This window comes from Suricata suricatta, chromosome 4 (genome assembly GCF_006229205.1).
Source record: "Suricata suricatta isolate VVHF042 chromosome 4, meerkat_22Aug2017_6uvM2_HiC, whole genome shotgun sequence".
Classification (NCBI taxonomy): Eukaryota; Metazoa; Chordata; class Mammalia; order Carnivora; family Herpestidae; genus Suricata; species Suricata suricatta.
In genome coordinates, this window is record NC_043703.1 from 135,924,910 (window position 1) to 135,951,736 (window position 26,827).

Below are 26,827 nucleotides of genomic sequence, written 5' to 3' on the forward strand. Positions count from 1 at the left end.
AATCTGATTTAGTTTTGTAGTTTCTTATCTAAAAGAGTTTTCTAAAGATATTTGTTTTCTGTTTTCCTAACATTTTTCTTTCTTTATCTCTCAATGAAAATTAATGAGCAATTTAGGACATGATGTAAATCTAGGGTTTATTGATCACATATTCAAAGATACCTATGAACGAATCTATAAGATGGAAGTTCCACATGGCATTTCTCTGGAGTGAGATTATTTTAAGTGTGCCTTGACTTCTGAATGTGAAACTAGAAATGATTACCATAAACTAAGACAAGATAATTATAAATGAAGATACTCTAACACAAAGACTTGTATGATTTTGTTTAGATTGTCAATGGTTGTTTCATCCAAATTTTCTTCATTGTCATCCATGGTGTGCCACACTTCAGGGAAAGGAGATGGTATCAGATGCAGGACTGGAACACCTAGAAAGAAAGAACCAACTTGTAACTAAGTGCTTATTTCCAGGGAGTAAAGAAGAGAGTATCATTCTTCAAGCACCAGTCTGAGTGAGAGCTCTATACCATTTAAAGACAGCTGATAATCCATGATTTTCTGTGTACCTCCTTGTATATTACCCTTTTACTCCAAAGTCATTCATTCATTCATTCATTAAACAAATGTTCATTAATTCAGTAAATAATTATAAAGCACCTCCCATGTACTAGTCCTATTCTAAGAGTTGAGATTTCATCAGTGAAAAGATCAAGCCCTGCTCATATGGAGCCTGCATTTCAGTAAAGAAAGAAGCAAGGAAACAAATATAAATATAATTTTAGAAAATGATAAAGGTTCTAAAGAATTAAGCAAGGTAAGGCAGTAGAGAATGAAGGGCAGACAGCCGGGGCAAGAAAGATGTATTTAAAGTCAGGGAAGGCTTCTTTGAGAATCTAAATTTAACTAGAGACAAGCAACAAAGGAGAAAGCAAGCAGTACAAAGATCTGGCGATGAGCATTCCAGGCAACAGTACTAGCAAGTACAAAGGTCCTGAGGTGGGAGTGTGCTTGGCCTGCTTGAGGAACAGCAGGAGAACATGTGGCTGGATCAGAGAAATAATTGGAGGGAAAAGCAGAAAGAGATGCTGGAGAAGAACACAGTCAGAAAATGGAGGCCCTTGTAGGTCATGATAAAGACTTTGGGTCTTATTCTACATGAAGGCAAGCTACCAGAGCCTTAAAGTAGGAAGAAACAATATTAGATTTACATTTTTAAAAGATAACTCTAGCTCCTGCATAAAGTATAGGGAAGCAAAAGCAAAAGCTAGAGACCAACTGGGAGGCCTTAGCAAGAGTCCTTGAGTTGATTTAGACTTCCACCACCGACATCAAAGGATACTGCTTCCCTATTAATCAAAAAACACCAGAGTCATACAAGTATAAAGATATAGTCCTGCTCTGTGAATGAGAAGGCAAGGTCTGTAGAGTATGAGCTTTTACAAATATTCTAGAAAGGAGGTGGGGCCTCAAGGATTTAGAATGACTTTCATGAAAAAAATAGAAGCTGTAAGATGCTTAGTAGATGATTATTTATCAAGTAATTAAGTGTAGTGGCTCCTTGGGGCGCCTGGGGGGGCTCAGTCGGTTAAGCATCTGACTTCGGCTCAGGTCATGATCTCATGGTCCATCTGTTCGCGCCCCACATTGGGCTCTGTGCTGACAGCGAGCTCAGAGCCTGGAGCCTGCTTCGGATTCTGTGTCTCCCTCTCTCTCTGACCCTCCCTGCTCTCACTGTCTCTCTCTGTCTCTCAAAAATAAATAAGCATTAAAAAAATTTTTTTTAAGTGTAGTGGCTCCTCATCCTTCTAGATTATTGAGAACACACACAAAATGCAATAAATACAAATAAGTAAAAAAAATGCATATGTGCATGCACATTTACACACACACACACACACACACACACACACACACACACATATTACCTCTTCTTAAAAATGGAATATGGTCATCTTGAATGACACCTCCGTAACCATAATTCTGGAAATACAACCTCTCCAAAGAGTGATCCTTGAGCAAACCTAATTTGTGGAGTTCTTGTTCTGCAGGAAATAATTAGACAGTAGATGATTATCTGTTCTTATCTGATCAATACTCAGAATGCATAAAGAGTTTGAAATCTCAGCACATGCGGTCGTTTTTTAAACAAAATACAGAAGTGGGCATGACTACAGCCAGGACAATAAACATCTGGGCTGAACTTGGGCATGGACGCACAGTAGTAGTTCCAAGGAGAGGAGAGTCACACCAGGCTCTAACGTTACAGGTGAGAACCTCCTGAGAGGTATATGCTGAGTAGGATGATGGAGAGGAACAGAGAATGAGAAAACCAGAGGAAAATGGCGGTGGGGGTGGGGATACACAGGTTTACCTGAAACTCAGGTAAAAGCTTCTCTTATAATATTCTAGATTTGGATATCGGCAAATTCTGAACTCACAGCAAAAGTATGAATTGAGATGGTGGAGTTTTTCTCACTGCTTAGAAAGAATACAACTCTTTCCTGCTCCAGGAAGTCCATGCAGCTACTAAGGAATTCCTAGCCTGAAGTTCTTGCCTCAAAAGTAGGCCTTCTTGCTTGGATTTGATCATAAAGATCTATCTCATCTATTTCATCTCGCCCTGAGGCCAATTGGCTATTTTTTATTGACGTGTGTGTGTGTGTGTGTGTGTGTGTGTGTGTGTGTGTTATGGGGTAGGAAGGAATAGTGGAGGTACGAAGGGAAGAAGTCACTCCCCTTTTCTTTCCTCAAGGCCCACACCTCTGTGAGCCATAGAGATTTTGTTTCTTTGGCTGCCCTGGCTTGACCTGGTCTGGACTAGTCTACTCTCATTTAACTGAGACAAAACTGCCTCTAAAATGACTCGAAGGATCTTGGCTTTCTCTTGCATCCCAATCTCTTACTTCCTTAGAAAATAGAGATGGTTCTACACTTAAAGGAAAATCGTGTCTGAATAAGGCAGGAAATGGAAGATAGACAAAGACAGAGATTTAAAAAAAAAAGAAAAATTAAAGACTATTTTTTGGTATCATAAAAACATGACATTCATCGTTAACCAGCACGCTTTGCTGAGTGAAGTTTTGCCGAGACATGCATTCCATATGCTGCAAAATGCCCTGGGAAATTTTTTCAAATCATTGCTAAGGATGTGCAAATATTAAGTGTAGCATTATATGTTTCCATTTCCAAATGCAGTCTCATGCAGGGAGATAAAGTGAACCTACCAAAAAAAAAGATAAATAAGAACAATAAACTGATAATCAACAAAGCAAGAAAAAGCTAGCAAGTATATTATATATTCCAATCACATATTTAAATCATAACTTTTGAATTTTAAAATGTAGTGTTGGTACTAAGTTGACTCTCAGTGACAGTGGTGCTTACCAATTGCTTCAAGTCTATCAAACCATCTGGCAGAGTTTGGGAAAAAATTGGGAAATGTTGGGTTGGGAGCTCCAATTAAATCCAATAAGACCAATAAATCCTAAGGGAAAAAAAACATTGTTTAATCACTGTCACCAAACCACATTTCAGATTCACCAGTGGAAATAAAAAAACAGTCAAAACTAACTGTCCTTTAACAATTGAGAATAACCGAGAGGGCTGTATAAATGAGCAACAAAAGGTTTAATAACATTGTAAGCTAATTATTTTGAAGAACTTTCCAAAAATCATCTTGCTTATGCGATATGGACAAATGGCAAAGTATAGATTGTTTGTGTCTGTAACCCCAGAAGGATATCACTAAAGATAAATTAGAAAGAGAACATTTAGATATTTTATATAGATATATTATAGATTAGAAAAGAATAGTTATCTTTATTTTTAAATGGAATTCCAGGGGTGCCTGGGTGGCTCAGCCGGTTAAGCGTCTGACTTCGGCTCAGGTCATGATCTCACGGTTCGTAGGTTCAAGCCCCACATTGGGCTCTGTGCTGACAGCTAGCTCGGAGCCTGGAGCCTGCTTCAGATTCTGTATCTCCCTCTCTCTCTGACCCTCCCTGCTCATGCTCTTTCTCTCTGTCTCTCAAAAATAAATAAAAAATATAAAAAAAATTTTAATGGGATTCCAAGCCTGTCTGATCATCTATTCCACTCTAATCTTTATATCCTTAGTCTGTATTGAAACAGCTGCTTATAGGAAAGCGCTTGGGTAGTAACTATTTATTCCTCAAGGCAGCATATAGGAAAAATTTCTTGACTACGAGCTCTGTGACCTTCTGTCTCTGGATCTCCATTTCCTTTTCCATCAAACCAGAAGCTCCAACCTGCTGGTCTTTAAAGGCACCTTCTGATGATAAGCCTCCATCATCGCTCCAGCGTTTCTCATCTGAGCCATAAAACATCAGCAGGCTTGAGGACTCCCTGAAGACTACTCCCCACATTAAGAACTCCTGATTTATGTAAGCAAGATAACATGTGGGTAGATACGGAGCATAGATCCTGACACACAGTAGAGAAATATTTGCAGAGTGTATGTGATTCTAAAAACATAAGATCTATTAACTTTATGAATAATGATTAAATATATTCACTGGGGAAAAATAGTTTGCTTGAAATAAGAGCATATTTACAAGGTAGGACAAGCTACTAAGAGTTTTCCCCCCTTGAGGAAGAAAAACAGTCTTAACCATCGCTATGGATTCATATATTTGGACTCATAAATAACTTTGTTCCTTCTACTGATCAATCAGGACTCTCTCCTCCTCCTCTGAACCCTTTTTGGCCACTTGGTCCAAAGGACTGAATGAGATGCCAACAATATTCCCCTGATCCATTACAAGCTGCCAACAGACCACAGGATGGAGAGAATACCAACATGAGTGTTAGAGCCACAGAGGACACTCAACATGGCCAGTTGGACTCACAGGGTGAAGGTCAGGGATATGGCAAAGGACAGGGATGAGTGGAAGGAGTTAGAAACAGGCTTTCAGTTCACCAGGCAGAGATGGACGAAAGCACAGGGAAGCATGGAGTCACAAGAGTAGCCTGAGGTTCCCAACTGGGATTAGTGAGGATGTAAGACTGAGTGAAGATCAAATATGGGAAGAGAATCAGAGTGGAAAGAGAATTCAAAGGTGGGGTAGGGGACTAGGAATGGGCTGTGGGCCCAGAAGTGAATAAAAATGGGGCCATGTGCTGCACTAATTACTTAATAATAAGAACAGGGTATTAAGGCAGCATCAAAAATGTTTGCATCCCCATGGCAACATGGCAACAATATTACACCAAAACAGACACATCCAACACAATGTCCCATACACATTTGGAGTCATCATAACACTTATGGCCACCAATGAAATTCTTTACTCCCTAAACCTTGTCTCACTCCCCTTCCAGTTCCCAAGACCAAGCCTCCTCAGGCTTTGCAGAGACGCCTCAAAGAAGGGATTTGCTCTCACCATCTCCACACAGAACTAGGGAATGTGCTTCCATTGGACCGAACTGAATCAGGGATGTTTCTTTAATCTAACTGTTTTACATCATTTTAATTAAGCTCAAACATAACTTCTAACCCAGAATCATTCTTTTTAGCTCTGGGATTCCTCAAAAGCCCAATGCTTGCCAAAGAATGTTCTATAATAAACACTCTGTTCCAAGAATGCCATGGCATTTTTAGGTCTTTAATTGGCTTTAGGTTTGACTTCCCTTGACGCAGAGCCCACAGCACCATGAAAATTCCCCAGACTGACCATGCCGTGCAGTTGGTTGGTGTCTTTTGCTCCAGGTGGGTGTGGAGTCGATGCCATCTTGGGAGCTAGGTGCCGAGATCCGTACAGAGAATCTCGAGGAGACCAATGAAGAAAAGCCTCTTCTCCGTCAAAGAAAATCAGCTGGAGTGAGAGATCTGGCTTGGAGTCTGAAACATTCTGGTAAAAAGAATATTACAAAGCTAGCAAAATACTGTGAGGGTTTAAAACATAGCATGCGTTCTTTTTAACTGGGCAAAAAGACAGATATGCTGTGAAGAAAAGGAAGATACCAAACCAAGTGAGAGTATGCCAAAATGTATTTTGTACCACTTTGCCTCCAAAGATCATCTCACTCCCCATGGTCTTCACCTGTGTAAGTCTCACTTTCTCTTACTCCCTCTGAAAATTGATGTCTTATATAGTTTTTTCTTACTCCTTAGAGAACTTTGAGACTATGAAACTGTCGTGGCAGACACAGTGACATCCACCCAGTTCCCTTCCAGAAGGATATGTTGCCTGGCTACCAAGAGAGCTGTCACGCAGGTCTTCAGCTGTTGGTCCTTTTAGGGATTGCCTCAGCCATGGGGGTGTCCTATATCCAATAACTGATCCAAGCAGGTCCTGGCAGCGCTATGGGGCCACTCCACCTCCAGAGCTCCCCAGGATTGGCTGAGCCTGTTGTGGAACCTGTGGTGACTTCTGCCTCTGCCTAATCCCATTTCTCTCCCCTCCCTGCTGCGGGTGGTAAACCAGGGCCACTCCCTCAGGAATGGCCTAAATGCTGAACTCCACATCACTGTGCATCCCAGGGAATGGAACCTGAAACAACTGCAGTCATCCTTGCTTTCACCTTATTTGAGTCTGCAATTTTTTCATTGAGTCTAGGCTCAGGGAGGTGCCTTAGGAAAACAACAGGGACACAAAGAATAATAATTCCAGCCTCTCTTTTGAAGGAGACTACACTTCGGTTGGGTTAGGAAAGATAAAACATATCCATGGGCAGGCTACCATGTGCCAAGGGTCACGCATGCAACATAAAACTTTTGTGGAACTGGATAGAAAGAGAGGTCAGATCTCTAGGGTGTCAAGGGAGACTTTATGAGCCAAGATTCAAGCAGAACTTAGAAGAACCAGGAAAATTCTGATCTATTTTATACTTTTCACTGTCCCCTCTCACTTTTCAGATTAGTCTTTCTGGTACCTTAACCCTCACAGTCCTTCAGCCCCACTGAAATCCTTGACCTGTTGAATCCTTCACCTGTTCACAGTCCTTCACCTCCATGAAGTCCTCACTTCACTCCGTATTCACCTTAAATTCCACAGCCAATCATTCTAACCACTCCCTTGCATACATGCTCAGCTCCCTGGCCTCTCTCTGCCTTGACCAAACTCACATGGTGAAAATATAACCTCTAGGTCTACTCTGTGCCTGAACACAGCCGGAAATGCCTGGAGAAAGATACACAACCATTTGTTCTCTCCACCTCAATATAGCACTGAGGGACCTGCTCCCATCAGACTGAACTGATTTGACATCTCCCTAATCTCTTACTGATATAACGTCTCCTCTTATCTCCCTAAAGATATTTAAAATAGCATCCCTTTAAGTTATCGCCTGTTCCTTACGCTCTATTTTCTCTGAGTTCATTTTTCAATTCGTATTGTTCTACTCTTTCTTTCATGCTGGAGACTGTCCTCAAATGTCTGGTCATCCTTTGTGTTCATTCATCAGAGAATAAGGTACTAAGACAACTGTTTAGAGACACAGATTGGTTGGCTTCACTGCAGGGCAATCTGGTGCCTCACTGGTGTTTTTCACTGAGAACCTCTGGATTTGGGGTCTTTTTCAGGAGGTGGTTCACATTCCCCAGAGAAGGAGCATCCAGGTTCCTCTCTGAGGGGTGTACGCCATGTGCTGGCTTTCTCATGTTGAAAATGAGGAAAGGCTGGGGACCTCACTGTTCAATGTGCAGACTTTCACCTAATCTCCTTGACTTCCATGGGAGACTTCATTCCTACCCTCCTCGGTGTCTGGTGTCCCCACCTCAAGAACGCCCTGGTTTCATTTCTCCAGAAAAATTATCCTGTTCTCTCCTGCATGGCTACAGATAGCATATTCACCCATCTTCCAGAGATGTAGTCAGAACCAGTCTATCCACGTGGCCTTCATGCAGACGTACAAACACTCCCCTCCCCAGCCCCTGGCTTCACTCTCTCCACCAATCCCTGAGCCACTTCAGGATTTTGTCAGGGGACTACTGGTTTTTTCATTTCCTTCTTGCTCTGAAGACTGTGACTTCTTTCTACTTGGGTATGTCATTTCCCGTTTCTCCTTTTACCTTCATATTGTGGTTCCCATTAACATATGTTCCCTAGTTTCTTCAAAGATGGGATTTTCCTGATTGTTTTAGGGTGATTTCCTGAGATGGAAAAAAAACGTCTTTACCGTCTGAAAACTAAGTTATCTTTGTATGCTAATCATTGCAATTGTTTGAATATTGCCCTTTAATTAGACCCCAAGGAAAGAACAACTTACTATACTTTGAGTCTCTCCATAACTCTTGACAGTGTTAAGCACAGGATGTGTTTTGTCTGTACAACACACTCAGGGTTTAATAACTACTAAGTAATAAAACAGATTTTCTCATTGGCAAAGGTGTAAGGTACATACTTCAGTGGAGACATGCTAAGCTTCCAGTTGTTTAAAAGCCCTCAACTGGTTCCAAAGTTCTAGTTCCAAATCAAACGCGTAACAATGAAACACCAGCTCAGAATAGATTGCCAGGGACCACAGACATCCTGATCATGCTGGGACAGAGGCAAAAGCAGGTGGTTTTCATATTCTATAGGCTTGAAGGTTCAGATGCGTCCCTGAAATTTTAATTGCTGAGTGATTCCAGAGGCCAGTGTAACAACCCACTTTCTGTTCTCCTAGCATTTGATCATTAAGACAGGGGTAGACCGTGTGGATGGTGATCCTGAGTCCTGTGAGACATTTTGCTCTTTTTGCTTCTTTCCAGGATTAGCAGGGAAAAAAAAACTATAGCCTTCCATTTTTGGCAACTCAGTCTAGCACCTTGGATCTAGGAAAGTCTGTGTGGCCTGATTTGTGAGGGTCCTTCAGTCCTTCATGGTAATGTGATAAATGTCTAGTCTCCAGTAGCAGCATAGTAGGTGAATTATCTGCATGCAGCCTTTCCCCTCCAAGGCTGTAGCAGCTAATGCCATAATAAGAGGGTGTAAAACCCACCCCAAACCCAAGTGGCTTAACACAACACTCATGTGTCCTCCCGGGTCTGTAGGTCAGCTGGAGGACAATTGATCTAGGCTGGTCGGAGGAGTTCTGCCTCACCACGCAGTCATGAAGGTTGGCTGGTCTCCACACGTCTTATCTTCCCCCTGGGACTGGCAGGCCAGCCAGGGTGTGCCCTTATGGTGTGGCAACGGCATGAGAGAGCAAGCCCAATTGCACAAGTGCATTTCCTTGTATCACATCTACTAGCATCTCATTGGCCAGGACAGGTCAAATAGCCAAGTCCAGAGTCAAGGAATGAGAACGCACCACCTGCTACAGTGGGGTCACAAGGGAAAAGATGGGAATGTGTAACTGTAATCTTATTCCTGGAGGGGTGCACAGAGTAGGAACAATAATCCAGTCTATTCTGCCGTCCTCACTCCAGTCACATTCCACTCCCATGTACCCCGATCCATGACAGCTGAAGAGCTTCAAATAACCCTTACTACAAATTTAGTTAAAGTACAACTGGAAAAATGAATCCAATACTCTTCACGTTTCCATCAAAAGTGGTCTTTTTTTTTTTAACTGCCCACATCACTGTTACTTCTATGAGAAAGAATAATTAAGAGAATGTAGGCTGGGTGGCTCAGTTGGTTAAGCATCTGACCAGCTCAGGTCATGATCTCATGGTTTGTAAGTTCCAGCCCCATGTCAGGCTCTGTGCTGACAGTGTGGAGCCTGCTTTGGAATCTGTCTCTCCCTCTCTCTCTCTGCTCCTCCCCTGATCGTGCTCTGTGTCTGTCTCTCAAAAATGAATAAACATTAAAAAGAGAGAGAGAGAGAGATAATGTGTGTGTATTTTTTTTTTAATGACGATGTCCAACTAACCACCAATTCAGCCCTTTCTGTTTCTGGTCACTATAGGCAGGTATGAACTACACAGAAAAGGTAAAAGAGCTCATCCAGAGAAAACACACCCACGATACAGACTGTGCCTTTCATTTAATGTCCTTATACTAGAATGTAAACATGGAAAATTAAACTTTTATATCAGCTTCTGAACTCCCTCACCCAACTGCTAGGGAAGAGTCCTAGTTAAAAGCAGGACAGAGGATGGGACAAAGACATTATAGAAGGTTCAGGAAACAAAACAAAACAAACCCCAAAAAATAGTGAAAATGATACCAAGAGGTTACAAACAATTCTTGCTTTCTTCAAGTTCAACATATCCAGCAAAAAACAGAACCAAATATCTCTATTCCTTCCATTACAAGATAAACCTTTTACTTCTTTACCCCCATTGTAGCAAAGGCTGGCCCCTTCATAAAGCTCTGAGGGAGAAAAAGGCATTTGCTGCCTGTGAACAAAGTTTTTGTTTTCACTTTGTTGTGTTTACTTGGTTATGAGTGATATCTGAACAAAATGTCTTCATCTAGCTTAGCACTTTTTTCCAATATACCCTTCAGAACACAGAGACTGAAATAACATCTGAGAGTCCCAGAAGTATTTTGAGCTGAGAACGTAACAAAAGCTCTGCTATGCTACATAAAATTGAGCCGAGATTCACAGATGATAACAATAATGCATTTCTGCTCCAAGTTTTTCATCTTGATATGTCTGAATTACCCACTTTCTCCTTGAGAACCACTTTACAGCAACCCCTTCCCCCGCCAATTTAAGAGCCGTACCTCTCAGATGAGGATGCTGTGATGTTTCATAGCTACATGAACAAGAAGAAATAAACATAGTTCTTATGCCTACACGTATACCAACCGTTCACTGTCTTCATTTTTGGGAAGAAATGTTGCACTTAATGTGTATGCAAAATTAAGCCAGTAAGTGCCACAGAATAAATTCACTGTCATGTATCTTAGGTTTATTGTCCATGGTTGACATTTTAAATAGTGTAATCTTCCAATTAATATTCACTCAACCCCCCTCCATCATCTTGCAACAAAGTATTAGAAAAGTTACTGCAAATCTACATTTCTAAATGGCTTTTTCACTCCCCCAAGGATTTTAGAATTCACTCTGCTTTCTTCTAATATGTTTTCTTCCCAGAATGTCAGAGACACAAATACCTTCAAGGAAAGCAGTTGCTTGTCCAGAGCCCGGGCAAGCTCCAACAGCATCGCACACGGCACAGCTGAATCAGTTGCCCCCACAAACACCCTGTTGTCCCAAGGGGGAAAGTACTTGGAGTCGTAGTGACAGGCGAGGACCAAGTGTCGTTTGGCAGTGGGATTGAGGGTGCTGATAATATTTGAGAAAGACCGGTACCCATAGGGTGTCTGACTCAAGAAGGTGTCTACTTCCAAGACCCAGTCGGCTTGAAGTCTCTGAATTCTCTGCATGATGTGCTGATCAAAACAGAAACCAAAATTTTAGATCTAGACAGTTTCCATTGGTTAACTATATACATATATACATATATATTTTTTTAAGTTTACATGATGTCTTTCAAGTTAAAAATGCAATACGTGTTTGTGGAATTAACAGCAAGGATGACTAAAAGGAAAGCTATCTCTCTCCCTCTCCCCTAACCATCCACCTGCCAAGCAATCCCAATGAACCACCAATATTAACTATTGTTAATAGTCTGATATATATATTTCCACACCATCCTTATTGTTTATATGAACATATACCAGCACGTGATCATGCATTTGGTGAAGGGGATGTGTTTTTATAGGAATAGAACCTACTTTATACATTATTCTGCCCCTTGCTGGTATTTAACAATATATTTGGGTCATTTCTACATGTCAGGAGACAGAGACCCAGTTCAGTACGTATTAAAGTCCACTTTGAATACTTCTAGGAGGCTAAGAAGGCATCTTCAGAAATCAGATATGCCAAGGTCCTACAGGTTTCAACTTCTACCCTAAGGTCTTTGAGAGCAGGAACAGCAAATGGTAGCTCTTTTGTCCCAAGAGCATTGTATGTGCCCCACGTTCAGCAAATACTTCAAAATGTAACAGACACTAACAAGATATACTGATGGTATAACGTAGTCCCACAAGGGGATGGCTGGGGGATATCTGAGGTCCTGCCCACTTTAAGGATCAATAAGCAACTCTGAACCACAATGACATCCCGAGCAGTTTTCTTTTGCACCAAAGGCGGACTCAGAGCCCACCACGAATGGTAAAAGTAAAAAAGAATCTATTTTCCCATCTCTCCTCGTCAGCTGGGAACTTATAAACAACCCCGCGGCTGATAGGATGCAGATGGAAAAGAAACACCACTTCCGACACTGGCAGTGTCTTCCTTAAGAGTCTAGAATGTACAGTGTGAGAAGTTCCAGCAAGTTCACTATGGCTCCATTCGCCCTTTCTTGTCTTCATTTTTACTTCACCCTATTTTTCTCAACTAGGCTTCATTTATTTTATTTTATGTTAAAATATTGTATACATTTTTGTAAGTGTGCCTTAAAGGATCCTAAAAAAAAAAAAAGGCAGAAGACAAACTAACCATCAACAGGACTGGCAATTTATTGAACCATGAACATCCAGTAGGGATGGACGTCGAGGTGATAACTGGAAACTCATAATAACTGGAAAAGAATGGAAGCGTTTCATTTTTGGTTGTTTTCTTCCCCCAAGGAAATACAAGATTTTCTAGCCTAGCCAACTTTTGTGTGGCCTGTCCTAACTAATGTGACAAGACACGTAGGCAAAGGCTTTGGAAAAACTGTGGCATGAAGCTTCAGGAAAATAACCAAACCAGAAAGAGGACAGTGATTCCCCACTGGATTCTGTAAAAGCCAAATAAACAAATGATTCCCTGATGTTCACTCTCTGCTTTCTGTAGTGACATGGACTTTGGCCACAATAGCATGTGTACTCAGAGTCCCGTACCTTTCCTATTACAAGTTTACAAGTTCTCTTTCCAAATAACAGAAAGAAAGGTTTATAAACTTTAAATAATTTTTTAAAATCATCATTCATATCTCATTCACTTTGTTTTCATCCACAATTCTTACTACTGGGCTTTGCTCACAATGGGCTATCGCTAAATATGGGCTGATTATAACTAGTAAGTTATTCTCAATGAGAACACATAAAATCACATGGTATCAAGCATTAGTAGTTTGAATAGAGACAAATCACTGTGCATCGAAAATTGGCTTTCCACAGAATATGAAAATAAGTCATTCCCAGACTTTAGGGAAGAGAAATTTTTCCATAAAGGGGTCATCTTTAAAAAAAAAAAAAAGGCATATATTCCAGAACATCTGGTATCCAGATGATGAACCAACCAAAACCAATAGCAGCCCATATGCTTACAGAAATATATTGAGATTAAAAAATAGATATCTGTTAGCTTCATTCGGCTGAAGTCTTATGCACAGACTCATTTCCCAACTACTAAACAGGTTGTGGACATAATTTCTGATATCTTGCGTTGACACCAATATCCACAAAAGCATCAGCAAATGCCCCCAAAAGAGTCCTCCCTGAAGCAACCTTTTTTTACTCAGTATAAATATTTTTTTAATTATCTTAGCAACGAATTTCTTTATAAACAATCGTATTGGCTCCATAATCTCATTAGGTCACCAATATCCCTTGTTGTGCTTTTGGCTTTCAGACTTAGTCTCCAAGTTCCCACTGTAGCTCTCTAGACTAGATTCCTCAAACCACTGGTCTACTCGCTAGAATGCCCTGAAACCAAGTGGGGGAGTGTTCCTGACACCAGGTAACAAGAACTCGGGCCTGCCGGAGGGGCAAAGTGCAGTTCAGAATATAGATTTCATGTTGGATTATTCTAGATTTATTTTTTGGACTGGGGAAGGGAGAAGAAGAAAGGGGGAGAGAGAAAGAAAGAAATGGACAGAGACAGAGAGAAATGAAGACAGAGATAGATGGACATTGAGTAGAGCCAAAAAGAAAAGGATACAAAGATAAAGGTAGAGATGAGGAGAGAGACAGAGAGTGAGAGGAAGAGAAACACATAAATATGACATTCTACTTGCGGGGGGAAGGCCTTGGGCATTTTAGGTTAACATCAGCAAATGATCCTGGGTCTAATTCAATTTCATCTAAATGCTTATTTCCAGCTTCCAAGAAACAATAACACTAGCAGCAGATTTGGACGTTTGTTTGGAGGAGGCAGATTCTACGGTATTTGCCCCAAGTCTACAAACAGGTCATTCTCAGGATGCTGATTCCTCATACTGGGGACTTAAGGTACCTCTTCTTTCTTAGGCATGTTGGCCTATCAGGCTCCATGCTGAGCGCCCTTCACCCGGGACCCTCCAATCAGCCATAGCCATACCTTCAGCTGACGAAGCCCAGCTTCCGTTTCTCACATGGGATTTAAACCCTGCAGTTGCAGTTTGCCTCTTTTAGGCTAAGTTTATGGCTTGCTCCTTACTAAGACTTTATCATACTGATTTTTAGATTATTTTTTTATTCCTATCTCAGGTAGAAATTGCTGAAAAAAAAACCCAAATTTCATGCCTTCAAATTAGTTATTCTACAAATAAATTATCTCCTAAAAAATAAAACTTCTAAAATTCCAATAGGCATCTTTAGGCTCACTGATGAGAGGTAATAAAAATGGAGACTCTGGGACACTGTTCCCATATTATTCTCTGAAAAAGAATCTACAGCAATGCACAACTTTATTTTTAACTGCAAAGGTCAATTCAATAGCAAATTTTATACCAAGTCCACACACCTTTAGAGTTGAGTCTTCTCTAGCTACGACCCTGGAACTCCATTAAGTATAAAACATCTAATCCAATGCTCCAAAGGGCCTCAGGAAAAAAAGTAGATCTTCCACCATTCCTGTTTGAACTTAGTTCTGAGTAACAGGTACTGATCCTGGTCAAACTGAGTGCATTCGTGTAACTCCCTCATCAGAACCCAAGTGTTATCTATCTCATCTTTTTTTTTTTTTAAGTTTATTTATTTTGAGAAAGACAGCTCAAGTAGGGAAGGAGCAGAGAGAGGAAAGAGAGAGAAAATCTTAGGCAGGCTCTTCATGTCAGTGCAGAGTCCAATGCTGGGCATCAGGGATTGAACTCAGGAGCCAGGAGATCACGACCTGATCTGAAGTTGGAGGCTTAACTGACTGAGACACCCAGGTGCCCCTACCTCATTTTTTGAAGCTTATTTTGAGGGAGAGAGAGAGAGAGAGAGAGAGAGAGAGAGAATCCCAAGCAGTGTGGCTCTTCACTGTCAGTGCAGAGATCAACCCGGGGCTTGAACCCACAGACTGTGAGATCATGACCTGAGCTGAAGTCAGATACAACCAACTAAGCCATCCAGGTGTCCCCACCTCATCTTCTAAAGTAGAAACCTTTAGCTTTCCACAGCTTAGGGAGCAGCTGTTTTAATACTCGTGATTTTCAGGGCACCTGGGTAGCTGGGTAGATTAAGCTTCTTGCTCTTGATTTCAGCTCAGGTCATGATCTCTTGAATCACGAGATTATGCCCTGTATCAGGCTCCATGTTGACAGCATGGCACCTGCTTGGGATTCTCTCTCTCCCTCTCTCTCTGCCCCTCCCCAGCTTGTACTTGCTCTCTCTCAAAATAAATAAGAAATAAACTTTAAAAAAAAAAAGAAAATAACTTTGGAGATGAAGTCCAGGAATATCACAGAAATGAGTGGTATGTATCTCATGCTCCAACTCAAGCAAAAGAAGATCCAGAGCTGGAAATGTGTATGAACACCCACTGGTGCCTCCCGGCCAGGGCTCTGTGATAGGATTGTGACGTCAAGCAGATTTGGGTCCAAATTCTGGTCTCATCACTATTATGTGTGTAACCTTGAACAAGTTAACTCATATACCTAAACTTCTGCAGCACTAGGATAATAACAGTACCTACATGATAGCATTGCTGTGAGGACTGAATGAGAAAGCCCATGCAAAGAGCTCCATAAAGTGCTTGACTTCAAAAAACGATGCTCCATGAAGGTCAGACATCACCAGTATTACACCTTGCCCTGCCTAAAGGTTAGAAAGAACTAAGGTGCTCTTTGGGTCTCCACCATCTAACTCCTTAGGAGAAACAGGTGCTGTTTGGTTGGAAGACAAGAACCTACTGGGGCAGCAGACAATGGCTATGTGAGTTGGATGTGAGAGGCTTAGCCATCTACTGGGTAGAAAGGATGAGCCCAATAGCTGGGTTACTGGCTCTCAAAGGAGGACTGGAGGGGCCAGTCTCTCCCCATTTTTTTCCGAGCTGCCCCTTGAAATGGGGCTATTTTGAAAAACATTCATTCAGAGGTGGGAGATCAGATTACTTAGGAAGACTGGCACCAAGGGGGCAGAGACAGTCAAGGTCCAGCCCAGCTATGGTATAATTTACCCTCTACAGCAGAGCCTTTCAAACCGCAGTGGTAAAATCAGTGAATCTTGAAATCAGTTTACTGGGTCATGACCAGTATTAAAAAAACAAAACAGAACAAACTAGTAAAGTAGAATTAACAATATCAGAGTAAACTGCAAGCAACGTAGGTAATAAGAGTGTGATGTTTTTTACATTTTGGTTTTTTCCATGAAACATTGGTGTCATCTAAATATATTTTTATGTTTGTGTGTGCAAACTGTAAATTTTTAACTTTTCTATTTTTTTTAACATGGATCAGAGTCAGAAGTTTGAGAAGCACTACAATGTGGAGAGTAGTTTATAACTGATCTTAACTTTCCCTCCAGGGAGAATTCAATTTCCTAAGAGGAGTGAAGGCCTTATAGGACAGTCACCCACTCTTGGCCAGGAACTGTCAGGCAAGGACTGCTTAGAGCTGTTGAGGTTGAATGGTTAGGGTCCAAGAAAACGTGGCTGGGGGCCTGGGAGTGTGTTATAGAAATGACCAAGAATACTTGACCACTGAATACTTAGTACCCTATCTCATGTTGTACCCGACAGATTTCACAAAGAAATTGATTCAGATTAACATGTATCACTCAGTTCAGAACACACATTAACCCTCAGTTGTTTGGTTTTCTGGATTGTTTATTTTGGTGGATAAGAAGATGAGATGACAGATCTGAATATCAGACAACTCAGAACTTGGGACATAATATTCTCTCTCATGTGCAAGCAAAGTGTCCAACAACCTCCAGGCTTGGGGGCTGGGTCCTCACCTGGCGAGCCGCGTAGCTTCCTGGAGATCCCGGATATCGCTCTATCAGCAGCGGCCGTAAGTCATTTTGCCACATTGCTGAAATACTGGTGCCTTCTGCAACTTGCCGCAGAGATGACGAATTCAAAATGGCTGGTTGGTGATAATTCTGAGGATTAAGTAACATTATTTAACTGGCTATCATTTCATAAAATGGTCAAGACTTATCCTGAGGCATTTGCAATAGAACACTATTTCCTTTGAACCTCAAACTAAAGAGATAGCTCTTAAGTCATAAAGTAAGTTAAACTACTCAACTTTAAAATTGGCCCCTGAGAGCTAGAAAGTTAAAGTGTCTGGGCAGCTTATTTCAAAAACAAAATGGCAGTGCCTGGGTGGCTCAGTTGGTTAAGTATCCGACTCTTGGTTTCTGCTCAGGTCATGCTCTCACGGCTTGTGGGTCTGAGGCCCACATTGGGCTCCACACTGACAGTGCAGAGTCTGCTTGAGATTCTCTTTCTCTCTGTCCCTCTCCGCTTCTCTCATTCTCTCAAAATAAATAAATAAACTTAGAAAAGAAAACCCTAAAGTTACATATGCACATCTCATTATACATTTTTATAAAACTGCTCTAAACTAGATGATCACTGAAATTCCTTTCAGCCAGAGTTTGATGATTCTATAACCCATTAAATAGTACACTTTTTATCTTCAGTTAAAATTATTTAAAAATTCTATTAACACTCACATTCATAGGAACGTTTACATATGAACTGTTACCCTTAACTGAAAGAGCTAAAGAAACATAAAAATCAAATTTTGTTTTTTTAATGAATATGTATATATACATATTTTTTTGAGAGAGAGAGGGTGTGTGTGTGCACATACACACACACTCAATGTGCAAGCAGAGTAGGGGCAAAGGGAGAGGGAGAATCTCAAGCAGGCTCTGTGCTGGCAGCACAGAGCTCAACATGGGGCTCAATCCCATGACCCTGGAATCATGACCTGAGCCAAAATCAAGAGTTGGTTCCCTCAACCACCTGAGCCATCCAGGTGCCCCTCAAATTCGTACTTCAGATATAACCTTACACACTGTGTTCTCTTGTGACACTAATAATGATGAGTCATTCATTCATTTCCTGTTTCTCAGGCACTCGGTGATGGAATGTGTTGCTCCTCCCCCAGGTAAGTGAGCAATTGATTAGCTGATTTCCTCCCTCAGGGGAATGATGAAGGTCACATAGGATATTAAATTCCTCAGAATGCAACACAGAAGCTGGAGGAGGCTTGGTCTCCTTCACAGTTCTTTCCAGGACCAGCATTGGTTGAACCCGTCTCAGTAATTACATAGGTATTTCCTCCCCAAGTAGCTGGTGGGAAACTCTGGAATTAAAGAATGCTAATTGCCAAATTACTTACACTCATCTACACTTTGCTATGTCTCAACATTACTCTCCATTGTGATCATGCAGAGAACATGGGCTGTGGGTTCAGACAGACCCTCCCAACTCAGCGCTCACCACTCACTCACTGTTATTCTGGTGAATTACTTCACCTCTTTAAGGCTCAGTTTCCTCATCTGTAAAATGGAGGTAATAACACCTACCTCCTAGAGCAATTATAACTAAGTGAGCTAACATATATAAGCTGCCATAGTAAACATTCAATAAGTTTTCATTCTATTACTTTCTATCAAACACGAAAAAGGTATAGAATTTAGAGCTGGAAAAACCCCTTAGAGATGATCTAGTCCAACCTCCTGGATTTATGTCAGTCATAGAGAGCAGGTGAGTTTCCCAAGGTCATAGGAGAGGGCCACGTAAGTCCATGAAAAGATCTGGGCTTCATGGATTCCCTATCCCATGCCCTTCTGCTCTGCCTCCCCACCTCATCTGTGAACCTCCAGTTACCCCCAAATGTGGATGCTGTGCTCAAATATCTTAATATTTATCTCTGTTTACTGATAATACATTTTTAAGTATACTTCATAAAATTGTCATTGCAGCCCTTAAATTCCTTGGTACAGTCAGGATCTCAGTCTTTATGTTAACTCTCAGACAGCACTTGGGAGTAGAAAGCTGAAGCGAACAGACAAAACAACAGAAATGTGAAAAGGGCAAAGAAGAAACTGGAGGCAAGAAGTGGGAAGGTTTCTATGGTTAATTACTATTTAACCAGGCCAACAGGAGCCTGTCTGGTCTCTCCTGCCGCCTCGCCGCCTCCAGGCAGGGCCACTCGCCCCGGTGCACCATGCTTCAGTCACCCTGGCCTCCATCCAGGTCCCAAAGCAGTGTGAGACTCTGCCCCATTGGAGCTTTTGCCTCTGCCGTGATTTCTGGCTTGCAAGCTCTTCCCTCTCTCTTCGCCTAGCTCCTGCTTACTCAAGGTATAACTTGAAGACCACATTCTTGTATGTTTACTTGTTTAACATCTGATTTCATATTGGATATCCGGGAGGGCAGAAACTATCTTTACTTTCCAGCCCTTCCCAGGGCCACACAGTGCCCCAGTCATATTGAGTACTTGAGCAATATTGGGCGAACTCATCAAATAAGGGATTGACAGGGGAACTCTCTCTCAAATTGTCTTCACAAAGACCGTGCTTATATAATAATAAAGTAAAATGGGCATTATAAATAGCAAGTCAGCTAAATGTACAAGCATTCATAAAGACAGGAAAACAAGAAGGGATGCAAAGGGCCAGGAAGTGCTATGATTCAAGTTTTGTGATCTTTGCTCTTTTTAAATTTCTAACAGTCAATGTTTGTGATGCTTTAGGGTTGGTTTCGGCCCAGGGCAGTCTCTGTGATAACCAAGAACTGTTGTGTTAGGAAGGCTGTCTGACCAGTGACTCCTTTTCTGTTTAGTGTCCATTACTCTATCCCAGAGCCTACCTGGTCACTGTGGACAAGGTCCTTCACTGCATCGTCCACAGCGGGAGGAAATCAAGCTCATGCTAAAATGGGCAGTTTATGGAGACTTTAGAGAGTTCTTAAGGGATTTGAGGAAAAACAGAAACAAAATAAATAACCCTCCAGCATCACTAGCTGTAGCAGATACAATACATGACATAGAGTTGAGAAACAGCACCAAAAATGCTTTATGGATGAATGAAGACTAAGTCCAACAGCCTTACCCAGAAAGGCCCACAGATGCTCCTCAACATAGAAAGTTACCAAGAGTTATATATGTTGTTCCTCAATCACCTGAGGTCAACCATTTAATTAACATGCTTTAATAAAGAATCACCCCCGTCCCCCGGCCCCGCTGCCTGTCTCCCTGGGAGGAAAGACGCCCCTGTGAACACAAACAAATTAAGTTTCCCAGTCAGTGAAGGACAGAGAAGGGGAAACAATCACACTCAAGTTAATTATTTAAGCCCTTCCTAGTCCTTCAAGTCCTGTGCAGAAAAGCACTGGACTCTTCCAACCAAAATGGTGCCCGTTCAACTTTCACAGAGCCTTCCTCTCAGAGCCCAATAAACATGCAAGTCTCTGCAGGGATCAGAGGAAGGAATGAGAGGAGAAACCTCGGCAGAAAGTGTGGGCTGGACATGAGGAAAGTAAATGAGGCAAAAACAGTGTTGAGTCTAGTGTTCAATGTAAACTCCCAATAAGTTTAGGGTTATTTCAGTTAAAAGGCACATAGACCAGTTCCTTTGGTTTCTTTCTCAGAGCAATGAGTATTACATTGCCTTGTCTTTTCAGCCAGGCAGAAAGGACAATAGGTCTGCTTTGGGTGACAAGACTCTTTCAGCTAAAAAAGTGTGAACCAGATATCCTGTAACATCTCCTTTAAGCCTATCACATGATGCCAGGCCAAAGAGGGTTTTAATTACATAATTTGTAGAGCAGGCCCCACTTGCAGGGGGATCTGAGGTCCCAAGCCATTGAATTAAAGGGAGATCATTACAGTAGCCCAGTGATTTCAATTCAAGTTCTCTTCCCATATGAGTGCCTCCCAGATAGCACTCGGATTAACTCCCGTGTCTACCAGTAAAGTCAACCCCGCTGGCATTTACAGAAATCCTTCCAGTGTGTCCGATGCCCCTGGCATGACAAACGCAGTTGTGGAGAAGTTGAGAACCAAATAAGGTAAAGTTCTGCCTTCTTTCACTGCAATGAGCCCTCTAACTGAGAGAAAAGCAATGTAGGCTTTGAGACAATTCAGAGTCAAGTCCCAGGACCCTGACTCACTAGCTGTGACAAGGAAAGGTTTACTTATCCGCAAGGAGGTCAGAGAGCTCACCTACAAGGTGGTAGAAGCTCAACAAAGGCACCTTTTGTCTTTCTTCCCCTATCAACACCCAGCCTGCCACTGACCTCCCTGTCCCCTGCCTTGAAGTCTCTTGCTGCTTTCTTAAGAATCATGGCGAGTAGATGGGAGAATGGCTAGGAACTTTTTAAAATCATGCGAACTTAAAACCTCAGATTATGTGTGACTCCAGGTGCAGAAGAATGTGAAGTGCTGAAGACAGCCATAGCAGCTTGCCAGAGATGACCATGGATGAGGGACATGTTGGTGAGGCCAAGCCTCCTGTATGCGGTTCCTCCCGTCACAAAACCTGCCCCTCCACATCCAATACGACTTGAAATTTTCTACTTCACCTTTGTTAAAATAAAGATCCTACCAATACAGTGGTTCCCAACCTTATGATAGAGAAAGTTTGGAAGCAACCTAACTCTCTAACAGTGAAAGGATAGTTAGATTATGGAATGCAGATGATTTTGCAATCATCAAGTGATGTTTTCAGTGAATTTTATCGGCTCAAGGAAATACTCATACTTTTAAGTGACATACTAAAATATAAAGCCATATATGAAGCACAATCTCTAGTAAGAAATAAGTTTTCAGGGGCGCCTGGGTAGCTCAGTCGGTTAAGCCTCCGGCTTTGGCTCAGGTCAGATCTCACAGTTCGTGGGTTCGAGCCCCAGGTCGGGCTCTGTGCTGACAGCTAGCTCAGAGCCTGGAGCCTGTTTCAGATTCTGTATCTCCCTCTCTCTGACCCTCCCCTGCTCCAGCTGTCTCTCTCTGTCTCTCAAAAATAAATAAAAAACATTAAAAAAATTTAAAAAAAAAGAAAGAAGTTTTCATATTGTTATGCCCAGATTTTAATATCGCCCCCCAAAACTAGAGACCACCAGGGAGACCGAATCACGCATGCAAAAGCAAAGGGCTTTATTACGGGCTTATATAAGCACGTGCTCACAGACTCCGCCAACACACTGGATCCACGTGGAGCAAGCCCCGAGCATAGAGGGGCAGGGCCTTTTATGAGTTTGGGAAGGGGGAGTTACAGGAAATTGTGACACAGGTACAGGGGTCCAATCATTATAGCATCACATCATTGACAGTAACTTTAACCAGTTACAGAGTGGACCCAGGACCCTCACTTGGGGCGCGACTAGGACCCTCATGTAGGGCATAACTAGTCTTAACCTCCATCTTTAGGCTCGCCCTTAGAAATGTTAAAGGTGTTAGCTGGTCTTTCCTGATTGGGTGTTTCAAGGGTTGTCTGAGAAGCTGACACTTAGGCCTCCAAGGTCAGAGTCAGTTTGATTCACAATATCCCTTACAATATGTGTTATTTTAAAAATAGGGGCGCCTGGGTGTCTCAGTCAGTTAAACGTCCGGCTTCGGCTCAGGTCATGATCTCACGGTTTGTGGGTTCAAGCCCCGCGTCAGGCTCCGTGCTGACAGCTCAGAGCCTGGAGCCTGCTTCTGATTCTGTGTCTCCCTCTCTCTCTGCCCCTCCCCTGCTCACGCTGTCTCTCTCTCTCTCTCTCTCTCAAAAATAAATAAAAAACAGAAAAAAAATTAAAAATAAATGATTAGTCTTTATTGAGCATTTACCACATGGTAGCATTGTGCTGAGTGCTTTACATGCATTGCTCGATTCTCACAAAAACCTACGAGATTGACACAATTGTTGTCCACTTCTATAAATAAAAATATACATAAATATACATGTGTATATGTGTATGTATAAACATGATATATATCTATAGAAAGAAAGAGGGAAGGAGAGAGAGGGGGCAGGAGAGAATGACAGAGGGAGAGACAGAGAAAGAGAAGAACGTACTAGGAATAAGAACATCAAAATGGTTAAGAGCAATTAGCTGAATGTGGGATTATGGTCACAACAGCTTTCTTTTTAGTATACTTTTCTGTGTTTTCCTACTTTTCTAAAATGGCTACATGTTAACTTTATAACTGAGAGACTTCAATAGAAGCCATACTTTTTAACTAACAGCTTCCTTAAAAAAAAAAAAAAGAAAAGAAAGAAAGAAAACATGCAACCTTCCTAATGGCCATCTGTCTTTCACACCTGAAGGAGGGTTGATTTAACAAGATTCCTTTTAACAGTCAGTTGATGAAGTTGTACCAAAGGGATGGGTCTATACCAAAGAAATAAAATTGGGGATCAAGGATGGGACAGGATTCCAGAGAAGTAGTTTTGGAATAAGGCCCAAGCCCCAGAATATTAACCGTTAAGCTTTATGAGGGAGATCAGGAAAGGGGGAAAATAGGGAGAGAAGATTCCAGAAAGAAATGATCTATTTTGGAATTCCACTTAAGAGCCACTCTGATCCAGAAAAAGAGAAATAAGCTCTTCTTCTGGCCCCCCAACCCTCCCACCAGCCCCATCCTCCCACACTCCCTGAACACCATCCCTGAACCATCAGCTAGGACTCATCTACCCTAAAGAAGAGAGCAGAAGAAGAAAGATGAAAGCTCTTCAGTTCGCTGGTGTAGCCGTAGTCCAGTGTCCTCACCTGTAAATTGGGAATGAACCTTCTCTCCTCCGAGGAGCACTGTGAGGTTTAAGTGAGATGGTTTGAGATGAGAGTCCTGGAACCCAGACGCCCATGCCTCTAAATAGACACCTGGGGGCCACCTGAGAATCTCACCGTTTATAATACTGCCTTCATGGGAAAACGCTTGCAGGTTTCAAACAACCCAGTTACAGTCCTCTGAGCTCAACCACCAACTAGGGTTGGACTGTTTTTACGTATGAGATGCCACCGAAACAGACACACCTTTACTTCAAAGCAAAGAAAACAGATTTCAGAATCAATGTTTTCTTTACCTCACTTTCTGGCACACCTCAATGATGAAAATAGATAAATGTCATATATGGCAGGAAGGCATGTATTTTAGTATGGATCCATTCACTTCCCAGGCTGCATGCTGTACTGGACATCTGAAGGACTTTCTGGAGGCCTTCCGAATAAGGGAGGAAGGAATCAGAAATTGAGAATCATCATGGTTGATTTTGTCATTTGCTTACAACATTTGAGTGCACTCTTTTTTTATATATATACTTATTTACATTTTTGAGAGAGAAAGAGACAGAGTACAAGCAGGGGGAGGGACAGAGAGACAGAAATAGAATCTCTGAAGCAGGGTCCAGGCTCCGGCTGTCCCACAGAGCCTGACCCGGAGTTCGAACCCAGGAGCCGTAAGATCATGACCTGAGATGAAGTCAGACGCTTAACCAACTGAGCCACCCAGGCACTTGCTTACACCACTTGAAAGTATCCAGTTTCCTGGTAGAACAGTGTTTCGAAGCTTCTTAAAAGAAATGCAAAAGGGATTTGTGCTTTTAAAAGACTTTTCTCAAAAGTTAAAGAACAGCTCATTCAAATACTCCCTACCTCACTTACTCACCCATTCAGATGTATCAGAAAGACACTTTTGGTGTCTTTGCCCCCTCCCCAATTTCTGACCAGGAAGGAATCCAGGGTGAAGTGAAGAAGGAAAGGATTTACGTATGTAGTTCAATGTCCCCTAATGGACATTACTCCTTCTGAATGCTCAAAGAAACTTTTTCTTATAATGCAGTTATTCTTGAGTTTGCCTTCCCACATCCTCACCAGGTTCCCTGCGCCTGGTGGTCTCCACGTGTAGGTGGGGGCACATGGTGGTGACTAAATGGCCCCCAATTAAGCTAAGTAAGCATAACCCCGAGAACTCAAGTGGACTATTCATACGCACACTGCACACGCTCGCCACTGGGTGCAAGTCCGCCTGAGACCACACAGGGCCTGTGCATTCACCAGTGCGCCCTGTATTCCCAACGTGTGAGTAAAAACAAGCAAACTGTAAGCATTGAAAAGATCTGTTCAGCAACACGGTCAAGGTTTATAACCCTTTACTGCTTTTTCTTACTATTTTTAAGGGCATACCATTTTACTCCGATATCATTAACATATGCATAATTCCCTAGCAATATCGTGATTTCAAAACTGTTGAACAAGAAAAGGAAATAATTTTGAAACTGTTTACTTCACTCAGAGGAAGCTTGCCTCCTAAGTTCCTTCTATGAATTTCCACCTACAACCAGATACGTTGCTCTGACTATTGCATTGACTCTCTTAAGAAAAAAAAAAAACCAAGTATTTTAAAGTGAAGCTGGTCTGCAGTTAAGAGCTGCTCCGCTGAAAAACCTAAAACAAGCGGTAACACACGTCTGTCTAGAGACTGCGTGGAAACTCCAACGTCCCGAGGGCGTCGGCAGACGCGGTGGTGGGGGAGCAGGAGGCACACCCCCAGGCGCGCAGGGCACCCCCGCGGCCGCCGAGCGCCGCCACCGCTGGCCTCCCGGGTCCCGAGTGGGCGGCGGCGAGGCGATGCGCCCTCACCTCCCCACTCGGCCGCCGCCAGCTAGACACACTTCCTGTGCCTATCACTACCCGCATCAGACCGCAGCCGAGGGGAGGCTGGTGACATCACTCAGCTCCCGTGGCTTCTGCAAAGCAGCCCCGAGGCCAGCGAGACACCCCAACGAGGACGCAGAGCGCCGATTCCTCCGGGTGCCCGCCGCGGGCACGGCTGCCTGGGCCGGGGACCGCGACTCTGCCCGCCTCCCCACCTCCCTTGCGAAAGTGGGGTCGCCCAGCCCCGGGTCCCCGCGCGCGGCGCGAGCCGCCCAGGTGCGGTCACGCAGCGGCAGCCGCTCACCTTCTCCTGGGTCCAGTCTGCGGCACCTCGTCTGACCCCCCGGGCAGCCGGGGGCAGGGCAGCCACCAGCAGCAGCAGGTGGAGAGTGCCCACCGCGCTCCGGTCCCCACCGCCTGCCATCTCCGAGGCTGTCTAGGCGCCGGCTCCCCGGGCCACCAGCGGTCACGAGCCCGGGAACGCGCGTCCTTCGCCGTCCCCCTTCTCCACCCTTGGGTCGACTGCGCCCGCCTCCCCATCGCCTCCCTGTCGTCACCCCACTGCGCAGCGCAGGCCGGAGACGCAGCTCTCCTCCCCGCCCCCCACCCCCCACCCCCGACCTTAGCAACCCGGGGGCTGGGCTGTCCTGGGAGGCAGAAGCTTTGGAACCAAGGGAAGGGAGCCGGCCACTTCCTTGTCTTGGAGAGGAAGAAGGAAGGAAGGAAGGAAGAAAAAAAGGAAGGAAGGAGGGAGGGAGGGAGGAAGGAAGGAAGGAAGGAAGGAAGGAAGGAAGGAAGGAAGGAAGGAAGGAAGGAAGGAAGAAGGATGGAAGGAAGGAAGAGGCAATATGATCTCCAGTGCGGTAACTGGGAATAGAAAGGGGAGGGACGGTACCCTGTGGGGTTTTGAACTGTTTACCCACAGCTCTACAGGAAGGGATGGACAGGGAACCTACATTTACTGTACCAGGCACTGTCCTAGGTGCCTGACTCTTCCGATGCTCCCTTATGGAATCTTCATAACTAACCACCTTCTGTAGGTTACAGCTGAGAAAACCAATACTCGTCCTGTACAAAGCCTGAACTAGAACCCTTAAAGTATTTCCTTTACCACAGCCCATTGTATCTTTTTTCACAAATAGTTGCCTTG

At 43.0% G+C, this 26,827-nt stretch overlaps 1 protein-coding gene across 2 annotated transcripts; it reads right to left on the reverse strand.

Moving 5' to 3' along the window:
- Positions 1 to 111: 111 nt before the first annotated feature.
- QPCT (glutaminyl-peptide cyclotransferase) lies at positions 112 to 26,217 on the reverse strand. 2 transcript variants are annotated; one of them, XM_029937933.1, is made up of 7 exons: positions 25,982 to 26,217; positions 17,037 to 17,183; positions 11,016 to 11,294; positions 5,697 to 5,873; positions 3,388 to 3,487; positions 1,929 to 2,045; positions 112 to 431 (listed from the first exon to the last, which is right to left on the reverse strand). In XM_029937933.1, exons 1-7 carry the CDS (start codon positions 26,099 to 26,101, stop codon positions 286 to 288), a joined length of 1,086 nt encoding a protein of 361 aa, XP_029793793.1. In that variant the 5' UTR covers positions 26,102 to 26,217; the 3' UTR covers positions 112 to 285. The 2 variants fall into 2 exon arrangements, with proteins under 2 accessions (XP_029793793.1, XP_029793794.1); XM_029937934.1 differs by lacking the exon at positions 25,982 to 26,217 and adding an exon at positions 23,794 to 23,907.
- Between the last annotated feature and the right edge of the window lie 610 nt (positions 26,218 to 26,827).

Excerpts from the sequence above, each read along its gene's own strand:
- QPCT (XM_029937933.1), bottom strand. The coding sequence starts at position 26,101 with ATGGCAGGCGGTGGGGACCGGAGCGCGGTGGGCACTCTCCACCTGCTG. Across the intron at positions 3,488-5,696 it reads CCAACCAACTGCACGGCATG|GATTTATTGGTCTTATTGGA; the intron begins GTCAGTCTGGGG and ends TTTTTCCCTTAG. Across the intron at positions 432-1,928 it reads TATTCCATTTTTAAGAAGAG|GTGTTCCAGTCCTGCATCTG; the intron begins GTAATATGTGTG and ends CTTTCTTTCTAG.